The 15,236-nt window shown below is 38.6% G+C and overlaps 2 protein-coding genes across 2 annotated transcripts in view; both read left to right on the forward strand.

Moving 5' to 3' along the window:
- Nucleotides 1-3,474: 3,474 nt before the first annotated feature.
- On the forward strand, nucleotides 3,475-6,294 carry LOC135474048 (tubulin beta chain-like). The gene is made up of 4 exons (XM_064754040.1): nucleotides 3,475-3,531; nucleotides 4,023-4,131; nucleotides 4,735-5,090; nucleotides 5,476-6,294. Exons 1-4 carry the CDS (start codon nucleotides 3,475-3,477, stop codon nucleotides 6,292-6,294), a joined length of 1,341 nt encoding a protein of 446 aa, XP_064610110.1.
- A 5,652-nt stretch (nucleotides 6,295-11,946) lies between these two features.
- The window catches only part of LOC135474047 (uncharacterized), a 28,629-nt gene continuing 25,339 nt past the window's right edge, over nucleotides 11,947-15,236 (forward strand). Inside the window, 1 exon segment of the mRNA XM_064754039.1 lies at nucleotides 11,947-12,017. The gene's annotated coding sequence lies outside the window, so the exon portion shown is untranslated.

Below are 15,236 nucleotides of genomic sequence, written 5' to 3' on the forward strand. Positions count from 1 at the left end.
AACTTTCATAACATTAGCCTGTGAATTCTGTGTACAATCTACTGGTGGAGTCTTAACATAGCCTTAATAAAGCCTTCTCTTTAAAACATAACAATTTGACATGACATGGCCTGGCTTCCTACAAAAATTACATGTAACCCTGCTAAACTGTCTATCAGTAAATGTATGGTAAGACCTTCGTTGAGTAGTGTTTGAATTAACAGGTCTTCTTTGCTCATCTGATTTGCCAAAATTTTGAGTCTGTTTCGGTGGGCCTAAATTTGAGTTAAATGAACTGCTGAAAAAGGGTTGAGGCTTTCTAAATGTAGACGGCTTTTTCTGAAATGAGACCTTATGTGTAACCGTGTAAGTATCGACCATAGTGGCTGCTTCTTCTAATGTATCAGCCTCCTTGTCCTCAATGAAAGTTCTGACATCATCATTAATACATCTTAATTCTTCAGTCAGAATGATCTGTTTTAACTTTTCATAATCTTTATCTACACTTTTAGCAGAACACCATCGCTCAAACAGTTGTTCCTTCTGCCTAGCAAATTCAATGTAAGTCCGACCTCTTTTCTCAAAATTTCTAAATTCTAAGAGTTAGACGTATCAATGATACACTCTTGAAAACCTTCCATAATCGGTATGTGATTAATTGAATGACTGGTTGATTGACTGACATGGGGTGAACGAAGAATTTAATGACCAGTTAAATCTTAAATTTGACTTAAAAGGTTTGATTGATTATTCCACTGAATAACGTCAACTATTGGTTATGTAAAACTTCATAGTAGGCCTGAGTGTTTCTCAACTGTTAGAAGTATGTTCATTTGTAATAGAACTCATGGATATCGAAAATAAAAAATCACCTTATTATGAGGAAGCCTTTGTACTATGTATTGTAGCATTTTATTTTCCACCTATTAACTTCTGAATTTTTCTGCGCACTTTGCACACTTCTCTACGGGGAGACATCGTTGTTATTCCCCTAATTTTTCTTTGGGAGGTGCTTCTATTTGTTTCACAGCTTGTGTACACACATTTTTAATTCGAATGCTCTACTCTTTACTGACATGCATGGTTGTATCTATTTATGACATCTTATATCATAATAATAATATACATTATGTTCAAAATGAGGTAGTTCGGCAAATCCTCTTTAAAGGATGCATGAAAAGTCTAGTAAAACGTAGAGTATGGTTTTAAGGAAAATGTAGAAAGGAGTGATATTAAAGATAACACATAAAAAACGGTGGAGGAAATATTCGGACATGACGACATCGATGAACTTACTGGGAAAGCGTCCAAAAATGGGATTCTCATCAACTCGAAGTTGATTTGACAGCTATAGTCGATAACGTCAATTAAGGCTACTTAATTGTAGTTGAAAGCCATTTTTACACCCCAAGAGTGTTATAGTGGCCTAGGATTTTATGCCACATCCCAAACTCCATATCAAGACATAAAAACCAAGCGTTACGTGAATCTTTTAAGCCTATATTTTATGTTTGTACAGTTCATATAAAGAACAGATGTACCAATGGCTTCCCCGAGGCCTGGTCCCTTTCCTTTGTTTTGATGTTCTTATATGTTAAATGATATGATATCACAGCATTTTGAATAATTCTAGACCAGTAACTTCTAATAAATTGCCATTAACATAACTGCATTTTTGTTTACCTAATTCTGTTTAAGCCATGTTGCTTAGGGACGAGGCATTTGCTACTATTTAAGCATTTACATGAAAAGTGAAAATAAAATTGACAAGAAGTCATATTTCATTGGTTGCGTGTGAATATTTACCAACTGTCATACTGTTGTCGCTGTTCAGGTTTTACTATCTATGCTGTACGCTTTTCATTATACCTTCTTGACCAGTCTGTAACCCTGCAAAATATAAACAACTACAGTGTGGAGAGTAAAACGAAAGCAGTGACAACAGTGTGATAGTTCATAGTTAACTAGTCATAACTATCATGACAGTCATCTTAGGATATTTTGGAGCAGATTGGATATTTTCTCAATGTTTTTCTCAGTTTGTTTTAGTAAAATCTGTTAAATTTGTGATAATAAGGGAACCGTACTTCGCCTTTAATACTGAAGAGCGCATACGCATGACGCGACATTGTGTTTCCGGTTTATCTAAAATGGCGTTTCCCCATGCCTCGTAAGAATTTCAGCTATAAAGGTTATCTATAGAGTTGGCAAGCTCGTAATAAAAAATCCCTATGTATGAACATCTCTTCTTAAATAACATGGGTTACATTTTTGTTGCCCTTTCTTTTAATATTGACATACATTTATTTATCTATTTATTTGAATGGTGTTATACGTCGTACTCAAGAATATTTCACTTATACAACGGCGGCCAGCATTATGATCGGAGGAAACCGGGGAGTGCCCCATATGAAAAATAGTCGCATACACGAAAAAAAAAACATAGTAAAGGTCAAACTATACAATGATGAAACTTTACTCTTGTCCAACCGTAAAGCTGCATTTTTTAAAGGCCTTCTAGCAGAGACCGTTCAACTAAGGCTTCAATTGTTTCAATGGGTAGAATATAGGTTTAGCACTGAAGAAACCATTGTAAACTTCAGTCCTGCGCCGGACAATTTTTAAATCTCCTGACTTTAAGGTTCTACACATCAAAACCAGAGAGAGTTACACTCAAAAAGTTAATCTGCTAATTAACAGTTTTATCTGTTTTTAACAGAAATCTGTGCCTGAATGATGGTAGAATGTATTGTTATTATAACATAATATTCTGTCATATAAAACATAATATCCTTTTAGTCTAATATAATTTTTATGGTGAGCTATTAGAGTACGTGTGTTATATTTAACATGAATAATCTGCTGCAATAACAGAAAACATTCTAGCATTACTCAGACAACATACTTTCTTTAAAACTTAACAGATTATTTTTTATATGTATACCTGAGCTGAGGCCGATTTAATCGATGGCAAGGCTTAATGGCCGTTTCACATGACCAACACCATGACTTTCAGATCATTATGTTCAAAACGAAATCAAATTCATAGCCTAAAAACACTAATCCGGATTATTGCATTCAAAAACCAGAAGAACCCACCCATTTACTTTGTCACGTTACATAAAGTTAATCAGCTTAAGTGCAGCAGCGCTTTCTTAGCCGCTGACTACGAGTGAATGAGCGCATAATTACGCCTGTTTGGTAATATTGCAGCCATGTAGTGGAAAGAACGTGTTTAAACCAGGACACGAACCTCTCACTATGGTAATATCATTCCGCCAACCTACTGGGTTATTTTTAAGGGCTATTGTGTTCGGATACCCTCTTTATTTCCTGTATCGGCACTACATTTTACGCGCATTCTCAACCGTTGCTATGGGTAATCATGTCATTATCAGGTATAAATGTAGCTGAATCAGCACCAACATTCAGCAACTAGCTTTCTACCAGAAGCACCTTCACCCAAGGCAACTCCCCCACCCCCCATCCAACACCATGAGAGAAATCGTCCACCTCCAAGCCGGCCAGTGCGGGAACCAGATCGGTGCTAAGGTGAGAATTCACTATGTTAATAATAAGCACATAGAAATGCATGTAGCATCAGTGCTTTCATTTGGGCATTGACCGTATCTATATATAATGAAGCAAGTCAGCAACTGATAATGTTGTTCATAGTTCATATAAGCATATACCATATTTCACAATTAAATTCAATTGCAGTAAAATAAAACTATACTAAGAAACATATTTTGATAAAGACTTAACACGGAGAGTAGCTCGTATAAGTAACAGGACAATTTCATTACAACTTATAAGCATGTTTTTTTTTCATTTTTTTTATTTTTCACCATTTCATCATTCATAGCTTGATCACGGTTTCAGTTCATGTCAAAAAAGACATGTAGAAGCAATCCATAACGTGTTCTGCAGAAGACTTTATAACTTTCAAACATTATCGCCTGTATGCATTATATACTGAAATGGATTCACTCATATATACAACAATAAATACATTATATTATTCTTATCATTTTTTGTCTTAGTTCTGGGAGGTGATCTCTGACGAGCACGGTATTGACCCGACAGGAACCTACCACGGGGACTCTGATCTCCAGTTAGAGAGAATCAACGTCTACTACAATGAGGCTACAGGTATTGAGAATATTTTTAATTCTAAATTCTAATTCCACTTCGATCACACCAAGATGACATTCCACTGAAGTGCGATTTTATGTATTTAGCTTACAGCAGGCAGAAAAAATATTCAAGAAAAAATTAAATGACGTTTTGAGTTGAAAGTGGAATAAAACAATTGATCATTGAAAACTCTGTGTACATGTTTATAGTTTGTATATTAAGGTGGGTTCTATGGATTATGTACAGAAATAATAGCTTTGTTTTCATTATATCATGATTTTTCCTTTCATCGCCATTTGTATACATCAGGTTAGCTGTTTTATAGATTTAGTTACACAAAATGTCTCGATGATGTCATTGGACCGAAAGCTCACTTTGAAACATTGTCGTAAGGCTGGAAAAGACATCTTACAAAATTTTAAAAATCAGTGGATGTCATTTTAGAGATAGTTTTCAATGATCCCTTTGATGACCAATACTTGATTTATTAGGATGTTTAGTCATTCTTTTCACATATATATATATATATATATATATATATATATATATATATATATATATATATATATATATATATATATATATATATATATATATATATCGCCATCTAATTCACAGGTGGCAAGTATGTTCCCCGTGCTGTCCTGGTCGATCTGGAGCCCGGTACCATGGATTCCGTCCGATCTGGTCCATTCGGTCAGATCTTCAGACCAGATAACTTTGTTTTCGGTCAGAGCGGTGCTGGTAACAACTGGGCTAAGGGCCACTACACGGAAGGGGCCGAGCTGGTCGACTCGGTTCTGGACGTTGTGAGGAAGGAGGCCGAGAGCTGTGACTGTTTACAAGGGTTCCAGCTAACCCACTCTCTGGGTGGGGGTACTGGGTCTGGAATGGGTACCCTTCTCATCAGCAAGATCCGAGAGGAGTACCCCGATAGGGTGATGAACACCTTCTCCGTCGTCCCCTCCCCAAAGGTAAGGTGTTTGTCCACTATCACAGCTGAGTCCTGTGTAAGCGATGCAAACAAATAATATCGTACATAAACAAATTCTGTGCATGTATATATGGTTGGTATCCACAAAATTGGAAGTAATTGACGATATATTTTTTAAGACTATATCCTCTATTAAAGATATACAGAATTGTGGTTGAATGGGATTTTTTTTCAAGCGTGATAAAGAGTGCAGGGTTTAACCCAGAAAATTCTGTATCGCTTTAAACGTATTTTAATATATGTTGGCAACGTGTGGGGGAAAAGTTAATAGTTTTTTTGGAAGTTCTATATGTTTTGTTGACACAAAACAGCACATTACTGATGTCAAAATGTAAAGTGTGATTCAAATGTTTGACATCACACAGGTATCCGACACAGTCGTGGAACCCTACAACGCCACCCTGTCCGTCCATCAGCTGGTCGAGAACACGGATGAATCCTTCTGTATTGACAACGAGGCTCTCTACGACATTTGCTTCAGAACCCTGAAGTTGACCACCCCAACATACGGGGATTTGAACCATCTGGTCTCGGCCACAATGTCCGGTGTGACAACCTGTTTGCGATTCCCAGGCCAACTCAACGCTGACCTGCGTAAACTGGCTGTCAACATGGTACCCTTTCCCCGTCTCCACTTCTTCATGCCCGGATTTGCTCCTCTCACCTCCAGGGGTAGTCAACAGTACAGAGCCCTGACAGTCCCAGAACTCACCCAGCAGATGTTTGACGCCAAGAACATGATGGCCGCTTGCGATCCCCGTCACGGCCGTTATCTGACGGTGGCCGCCATGTTCCGTGGTCGTATGTCCATGAAGGAAGTCGACGAACAGATGTTGAACGTACAGAACAAGAACAGCAGCTACTTTGTCGAATGGATCCCCAACAACGTCAAGACCGCCGTCTGTGATATTCCACCCCGTGGTCTCAAGATGTCGGCCACATTCATCGGTAATAGTACAGCCATCCAAGAGCTGTTCAAGCGAATCTCCGAACAGTTCACGGCCATGTTCCGTCGTAAGGCTTTCCTGCACTGGTACACCGGTGAGGGTATGGACGAGATGGAGTTTACTGAGGCTGAGTCTAACATGAACGACTTGGTGTCCGAGTACCAACAGTACCAAGACGCCACGGCCGAGGAGGAGGGAGAGTTTGACGAGGAAGGGGAGGCCGAAGAGGACGCTTAAATGGAGGTGGTCGACATTTTGAAACGAACATAGAGGAACTGACTCCAGGAAAACAAAATGTGACATAAGACCTAAAAATTAGGAAATTCGAAAAAAAGAAACACTCCGACACATATTAGTTATCAATCCGCATCGTTATTGGTGTTTTGTGTGGAAAAGTACCGATTTCATACATTTTAACATAACTTTTATTTCTGGACGTATTTTATTAAGCCAACGATAGAATAGCAAGCATTCCAAGTGGATGTCTACCATTATGGTTTTTTTTACCACATTTTCGCACGATAGTGGTAAGGTGCACCATACGTTTATTAGTTCTGAATGTCAGCATTTTACTCAGATCGAAGAGTAAGTCTGCATGGAACTTTTTACCTTCGCCAATCTTAACAAACTTGTGACTGTTGGCAGATGTATGTGTTTTTGTTGTGGAAAAGGGAGTCTTTAAACATTTAGCATTGACTGAAAATTCATTTATCCAAGAATAAAAAATTCAAGAGCAAATTTTGTTCATTCAATGAATTTTAGCAATGACACAAAATACAGCTACTACCACCGCTGTAAACTTATGTAGAGATAGGGTGTTAATCCTCATGTTCTCTGAACAATGACTAAAGGATATTGTAAGCCCTAATTTGAATAAATCTAGGAATAAACGTATAGCATATTCAATTCCACGTGTTATTGTCATTTTGCTTTTAATTACTGAATATTATTTATTGCCTATGCTTACAAATATCAAACTGTAAATCTGTCTATGCGTGTCCTATGTGTCCCTTGATTTTCCCCACGACCATTCATCCGGTTGATATCAGGCTACTTGCCTGGTGTAATGGGGAAGTTCCACGAAAATGATCTCTCTATTAAGGAAAAATTGGCACGCAAATAAAACAATAATGACGCCACAAATTATTTTAACATTGTCTCTGGACGGATGTATGTGTGAATGTATGGATGAATGGAAAGATGAATGTATGGATGGATGAATGAATATATGGATGGATGGATGGATGGATGGGTGAATGAATAACTATGAATGAATGAATGAATGAATGGTTGGATGGATGAATGGATGGCTGGATGGATGGATGGATGGATGGATTGATGGATGAATGAATGGATGGATGAATGGGTGGATGGATAGATGGACGGATTGATGGATGGGTGGGTGGATTGATGGACAGATAGATGGATGGATGGTGGATGGACTGATGGATGGGTGGATGGATTGATGGACAGATAGATGGATAGATGGATGGATGGATGGATGGATGGATTGATGGACAGATAGATGGATGGATGGATGGATGGATGGATTGATGGACAGATAGATAGATGGATGGATGGATGGATGGATGGATGGATTGATTGATTGATAGATGGATGGATGTATTGATGGATTAAAACCTATAATTAACTAAAACGCTCTCAAACAAAACTGAACAAAAGACCAGTTCTACAGATTGGCGGAGAAAGCCTTTTTGCCCTGTGTCACACGCAGGAATTTAATTCTGTGCTGTTTTTTTTTCTTTGTGACTTGAATGTTTCATCTATTCTTCAGATCTGTTTCCGCTCTTCTTTATATAGTTGTGGTGACACATTTTTAAAAAACCTGAGTTAAAAGTAGGCTTAAATATTTCCAAACTCTTTCTGTCTTCGCTTTACCAGGACCTGGTGCGGTAAGGCGGAAAATCGACCCCATAGGTACGATAAGAAAGTGCAAATTTCAAAATCCCACCACAGTTCTGTAAATTTCCGAATCAGAAGTATAAAACTTGGTCGAAACACTCATAAAAGTTATAATGTCATAAAAGAGATCATTGCTTAGTAAGAACCCTCCAAAAATGCACTCTCGATCAAAAACGTCAATTTTTTGGTTCAAGCGAGGCGCTGTTTTTTTTTTTTTTTATTTATAGTATAAATATCAACGTTAACAAGTAAAATATCTTTCCTGTGTATATTTCTACGTGCAGCCAAAATTTCGTTATGGTTAACCTTTGTCTTCATATGTAAAAAATAAACTTTATAATGTGATCATTTTTCTCATACTTTGGCAATTTTAAGTCCGTATTTCTGTCATAATCTGTCATCCTTCATTGTACAGTGATCTAACGGAGTCGCCGTGGAGAACAGGTTGTACCTCAAGGAAGAGTTCGGATTAACATACTTTCTGTGTGAGTAAAGATATATGTTGTACTGCATTAGATAAGTGTTATCATGAAGTAGAGTGGATAATTGTCAAGTCATGGTATTACGTCATGTTCGGCAACTATAGCGAAATCATACGTGAATCCTGGTTGAGAGCACACGTGGTCCACTAATTAATTAGTACATAACTGCCTGTTCAATTAGTTTTCAGAAAGTTACATTTGTGGTGCAGTGTTTTTCCCCATTCTAATACAGAAAAATGTCTAATACAAAAAAAGACATTTCATTGTGTGACTGGATCTTAACGAGTCGACAATCATGTCCCTGACAGGGACAGCAGACCCAGTTCAAACCACAAAAAGACGGAGGTAAGAGGCCGACTTCATAGGTTACATGTGACCATCTGCCAGCTATCACGGAAGTCAGGGGACAGACCTATACCTTAGGGAAATCAAGAGACAAGCTAAGGTCTATTTCTTATAGAGAGTCGCCTATTTTCAACTGTCGGTAAAATCAGTCATACTCGCTAACAAAATTGCCTTTAGTCAATGACATGTAGCAACACAAGCTCTATACATTGATATGTTTCAAGTTTATTGCCAGGAAAATGAAGGCGACTTTTTCTAATTCATAGTGTTAAAGTCCTTAAGCTCGGTTTCACCGGCAGAACCCATTGCCTTGAATGGTGTCATAATTATTTAAAAAAAAAAACAGTGGCATGCTGGAGATTCGTCGGAGTTCAACATGTTTTGGCGGAGGGCGACAGCAGTTACCTCATACTTCTAGCGATTTCAATGTAAGCTCTGTTTCTGACACTGCCATATGAATATAATTTTATCTGTTGAAGTACATGATCTGACAGCAGTATGGTTGGATATAAGGAAATTTTGTCATGCAAAACAATGTTAATGCGTGGAGTTTGTGGCCACCGCATGTTGGTGCACCTATTGTAAAACAAATTACTCTCCACGCCCATTCATTGGATACAGGGTACTATATATATATATATATATATATATATATATATATATATATATATATATATATATAGTGTATTATTTCAAAAAGACAAAACCCATATTTGCATATTAAAAAATAGATCTAGAGGGAAGCGGTAAAGTCGTAAGATAGACAGCTTACGGCGAGTCGTGGACTCAATCGCCGTCTTGGGGCAGGGAATTTTGTAGATTCTAATTTAACCATACACAAAACTGCATGTTATTAACTTGAAAGAAGTCAGGTAATAAAACGACCTGCGGAGTCTAGTGATTTATTATTGTGTACATGTTGTTCTTATTACTCTTACAAGAATTTACAATCTGAGCATCAGTTTGACATACTATAGATTAATCCATTTATAACACGGTTTAACGAGACAAACTCCATTGTGCTCTACCGTGATTGCCATCTCATTAAGGTCTCATTTTAGGCTGTTTGTGTCACACCGCGAGAAAAATTGATTTGTTGCACAACTAAAAAAGAAAGGACGCACTTTTTTCTCGCAAAATTTCATTTCCGCCGTGTTTTAGACGAAGGTTTACGTGATGCAAGAGACAAACTGAAACCATGGACTGATCCTCAGAATATCTGCCCTTATTTGCCCTTATCAAACTTTCTTTAAAACTCTCATTAAAAATTATCATTTTGAATTATCAATTAGAAGTGCCTTTGAAATGCGAGCTTATATACATATGTTTTGTGAATGTCATTAAGGAGATGTCCCTCCCCATGACAATATCATGTAGATTCTCGCGTGACCTTTTTCTCTGTGCCGGTACTCCATTTGCCATTTCGAGTGCAGTAGGGGCCTACTTGTTGATCTACTTCACTGTCAGTGAATTCCACCAATCAAGGAATTAACCTTCATTGGTCACGAGGTGCGGGTACAATACCGGCCAGGGACATAGGCCCTACACGCTGTAAAATTCCCTTGCCCTTAAACTGTTTGTGGTGGCTTGGCTCAGTGACGTCTGTCCGTCTGTCCAATCTAACCGTTCCTGAAAATCACCCATCTTCCACTAACACGGTGTGTATTTCGTGCGTCATATGCGGTAAGTTCGCCAGTAACATATACATGTAGGCCTACCAATGGTCTGTGGTTTATGTCGTGCTCTACAGGTATACGATTTCGTCTGCGTTAACTCAAGCGATTCCTTGCCGCTTTCGCTGTAGTGTTTCCACTTGTCCTGGTCTTGTCAGCTGCGGTTAGAGCTGTATCTGTTTCTTTGAACAAAGGTCACGCAGAACCAGTGGACACATTATGATATATTTATGTTGTTCTAAATCTCAGAAGAACTATAGTAATCGCAAACACAGTCTCATGTCCATGAAAACACAACATTACTACGGGCACATCCGTAAAACTGCGTGACAGTCATCGCGAGTAGTTAAGTGAAACTTCTTTGACAAAGGCATAAAACAACAGCCAGATAAATAGATAAATACAGACAAAAGAACTTCACAGCTCATGGATACAATAATAGAGAAAGGCTTTCGGGCGATTTGTTGAGTGCGACAGGAAGAAAGACGATGGGCCTGTCGGCTAGCCATAAACGGTGAAAAGCCAGTATTCAATTACACATCCTTGGATATGGCTTGGTCTGCAACATTGTTGCAAGAATTAGGTCATCATCTCTAGTACTAAACCTCAGTGATCGACTGGAAAAGAACGGGTAAATGTTCAATCGTGCTCAAACAATTTTGTAAAAATTAGTAAAACCCTGGGTATATACCTCCATGGTCAAACAGACGCGTCGGCACAAGGCTCACTACGTGCTCCAACCTGATGGGGTCATTGGGTTTGGATTCTATTTATTCTGTCTTTCTTTTCTTTTTAAATAATGGCAATTCTAAGTTAAGGTATGCAGGGTACCGTTCAACTAAGTCACTGTGCTTGTATTCGCTCCCCTATGATGTGATAAACCGTGACATCACGACAGTTGAGAAACAAAAGTCGGATCAGAATTGTTGCAACATCTTGCAACATTGTTGCCGAATGACAAGCCCTCCGTTTGCCCCTGCACATACGAGAATTTTGTGCTGTTTCACCGCCCCCACAACACACATTTACATTTTTTATAGATATTTCCGTCCTCGAGTATTTTGATGAAGAAGGCAGTCCATAAGTTTAATCGTTAGACAAAGCAAATGCCCACAATCTTCAATGAACATGATTCATCATGTTCGGTCTTGAATTTTAAGGTTAGTGACAACAAATTTCGTCACCAACTTCTGACATATTAGGCCTATGTATAATATCCTTCACTCCCAATCCCACTCCCATGCAGTGGGATCCACTCCTTTTTTCTGTATATCAATCAGTTTTTACGTAACTTTTGAGACATTGAAATATGCCAACATCATAGCCGTTATGTTTAATTTCATTCCAATGATAGAAGTCTCGAAAGTCCGTTTTCGTATTTTATAAGTCTTGCTCGGTCCGCTTCGGACGTTTTCCCACTGCGGAGGATGGAAGTGCGCGGGAAAGGCAGCATGGACCCCCCAAACGAGCAAACAATGACAGGTCGTTGTCAAACGGGAGAGAGATAAACAAAAGTTGTTGCACTTTTGTCTGTGAGGTAAGATAATTTACTGAAATCAGGCTTGTTTCCTACTTTGCAGAACCCTCCTAAGTGCTTGGAGGCTGTGCGATTTTGCTTTGAATCAGGTTTTCTTCGTCAGTATCACCTACACCAAACGTATCACTTGCAACAACAACATTAGAACGCTATAGTAGTATGACACTGTTGACTTTAGCTGCGAATATGTTTGACTCTGATTCGAATGGCGCATCCACGAGATTTTCAATGCGAAACGCTTTCTGATGTGTCGGACTCACCGAAGAAGGATACTTTTCACGCTATTTGTTCAAATAAAAAAACGCCCGCATCAACAACTGACACTGGTACATGTACATTATTAAAGATAACTCCCACCAAACTTGCGTTTTTCAAAACAGTTTAACAGTTTTTTTTCTGTACAGCTACTGCACAAAGAGTTCATTTATGCTAAATACAAGGCTAAAACACAACTATTCAGTGGAGAGACAAAACAAAGTAGCATATCTTATGACATGTTTGATCTCCTATCGTTTTGTAACTTAGCACAATTCACAACCTTGATAAGATTTAGCCTGTCAGAAGATGAGGTCTGACTGAAGCGCTCGTAGCTAGTGCTCCATTAAGGTTATGGTATGACTTTTCCTTCAGGCATTTTTAATAAAATCGATAGTTAATTAATATAGTTAGGTTGTGGGCTTACCTTGGTAGGAAGAAACCTGAAGATAAGCATTAGAGTTTGACGTTTTCCTAGAATAGATATGCTAATGTCAAAATGAAGCCAAACATGAGGGTGAAGGGAAACTTTAAGTGGCCATTTCAATGTTTATCTTAGGGTTTCTTTCTACCAATGTAGGCCAAGGACCAAATATGTTGGTACAAAAAATGCATGTGTGTAGGAACAGTCAGTTCTGATTGTGCTAATTGTAACTCAGTGTTACATGTTTCCTACTATGTTAACTTTGGAGCTCTCTGATTCTGATGTGTGGAAGTCATCAGATGAGTGCTGGTGTAGCATGGTGAAGTATGTCACAAAGTAAATGAATCTTGCCTTCATCAACGTCAGAGTTCACAGTGCAGCAACTGTACCAAGACCCGTATTCAGCACAATGTGTAGTCTGTGACGTTGGAATTTTTGACCGGCCAGGATAGTACAGTTGGTAGAGCATCCGCTTTGGGAGAGGTAGATCCAGGATCAATCCTGGGTCGAGTCACACCTAAGACTTTAAAAGAGGAAGTTGTAACTTCCTCGCTTGGCGTTCAGCATGAAGTGGGGATAGTGCAACTGGTTGACTCATATCAGATTAATGGCTCGTGCAGGATGGCTTACTTGTCTTCGGTAAGTTGTCTCAGTGAAGCAGCACTACATAAAAGAGTGGTGGAAGTCAGTCCTGCTACAAGGAGGCACATTACATACACCCTAAGGATTCCTTCATCAACATATGACTGAAAAATTGTTGAGTACGACGTTAAACCCCAAGCACTCACTCACATGGGAATTTGTATTCTATGTTCCACCGTCACCAGAACTGCTGGAGTTCCACATCTTGGTAAGCGGGCTCATATTGCGGCTTCTTTTTTATAACCTTCTCCAAAAATGTGCTTCATTAACAATTGCCACATTCCGGAGGGCGCAACATGCACTTAGCCACAAAGTGTTAGCCACTTTGTAAAAATTTTAGGGAGTGCATCATGATCTTCTTCGACCAAGCGGGGCATAGGAAGCCTACACACTGGGATCCATGGGCAACCTAGTTCAAGCTCTTGGTTCTAGACTGTCTCTGATGCAATCAGAGTGAATCAAAAAAATCATAAAGAGAGCATCAACTTTTTTAGGAAAGAATGATGAGTTAAAAATGAAAGTTCAATGAAAAGTGTATTTTTTGCACGAGACGTCATGGTCTCATGCAAATGTAGCCTATTACCTTTAACACATTTACACATTTGTATGAACCCTTGACATGTGCACATGTAAAATTAACAGACAAAAACAGCGACAGTACTCCAGTAAGCCACACCCGAAGTTTAACTGAACTCCGAAAGCCCTGAAAATCGAGAGGCCAGCAGGGCCGCCAGTTGACATGGAAATAAACGGGCCCTTTTTCGAAAAACAAAACAGCAGCACGTCAGTAAGATTTAACATTGTAGGTTGTTATGATAGGTCACCTATATCGTGTATTATTATCTATTTTCAAAGAATTACATGTACATGTTACTGGTTACTAATGACAGGGGAAAGAGTCATTACAGGATTAGTGTCCAGATTTGCCTATTGGCCCTAATTAAAAAGATTATCACCTATTTATAATAGTATATTAAAGAGAACGCTTCTGAGAAAGGTAATAATGACTTTAAATCCACTGAAAACAAAAGATTTACTGCCCTAGCCGATCTCCAGCTGGCTGCCTGCTTCACCGGTTTGTCACAGATGGCCAACCTAACTTTAGCTGGCCTAAATAACCTGGGAATTCATATGAAAACATTGTCATTTTCAAGATGGCTTCTAGCTACACTGAAGTAAATATACTACAGTATCAATTTGAATTCACAGTAGATGATGTTGAAGTTCCAATTTATGACACTGACATCTCTGGCCAGAGTTTTCAGACTTTGAATTTGATCTTTGTCCAGGCATTTCCAACCGAACTGGCAGTACTTACGGGTAAGCTCTGGCTTTATCCTGTGTTACACTGTGCATTTTGTGTGTTTATCTTAAGAGTTAATATTTATTTACTATTCTTTCTTTCTATCCACTTCACAATAAATATTGTTCTATTCCCTCAAGGGATTCTAAATTCATACCTACATTCGACCAGTACATGTTATTTTCAGCTGTCGGAATAGCCTATGGTTGTAGGGGCATGTAATCGCGTGCAATATAAATACATGTATGTTGTGACGGTGGCATTCGTGTACAGAGAATTAGAATCTATCAGTTTTCAGGTAAGCTAATCATATTTTATAACTGCTGTGTGCAAGGATCATTGTGGAAATTACGCTGTATTCCTCTCATAGCTTTCAGGTATGAAATGATGAGAGAAGATATGGCTGTTTTGGTTGGGTACAAAATCTTTCCATCTTGTGCAGTAAATCCATATCCTTTCTGAAGGCCATATCATCTGAAAACTTCAAAAAACCAATTCTAAGGTTCATCAACCGCCTGTTTTTAGAGGCGTATGCAGAGTAGGAAACCATGTCATGGACAAGTGCGATATGCTTGCTGTCACTCTTGTAACTTTT

The sequence above is a fragment of the Liolophura sinensis genome, chromosome 8, assembly GCF_032854445.1.
Source record: "Liolophura sinensis isolate JHLJ2023 chromosome 8, CUHK_Ljap_v2, whole genome shotgun sequence".
Lineage (NCBI taxonomy): Eukaryota > Metazoa > Mollusca > Polyplacophora > Chitonida > Chitonidae > Liolophura > Liolophura sinensis.

Bases quoted from the DNA above. Each gene is read 5' to 3' on its own strand.
- LOC135474048 (XM_064754040.1), top strand. From the start codon at position 3,475: ATGAGAGAAATCGTCCACCTCCAAGCCGGCCAGTGCGGGAACCAGATC. The intron at 4,132-4,734 runs GTATTGAGAATA...TCTAATTCACAG, and splicing joins CTACTACAATGAGGCTACAG to GTGGCAAGTATGTTCCCCGT. The intron at 5,091-5,475 runs GTAAGGTGTTTG...GACATCACACAG, and splicing joins CCGTCGTCCCCTCCCCAAAG to GTATCCGACACAGTCGTGGA.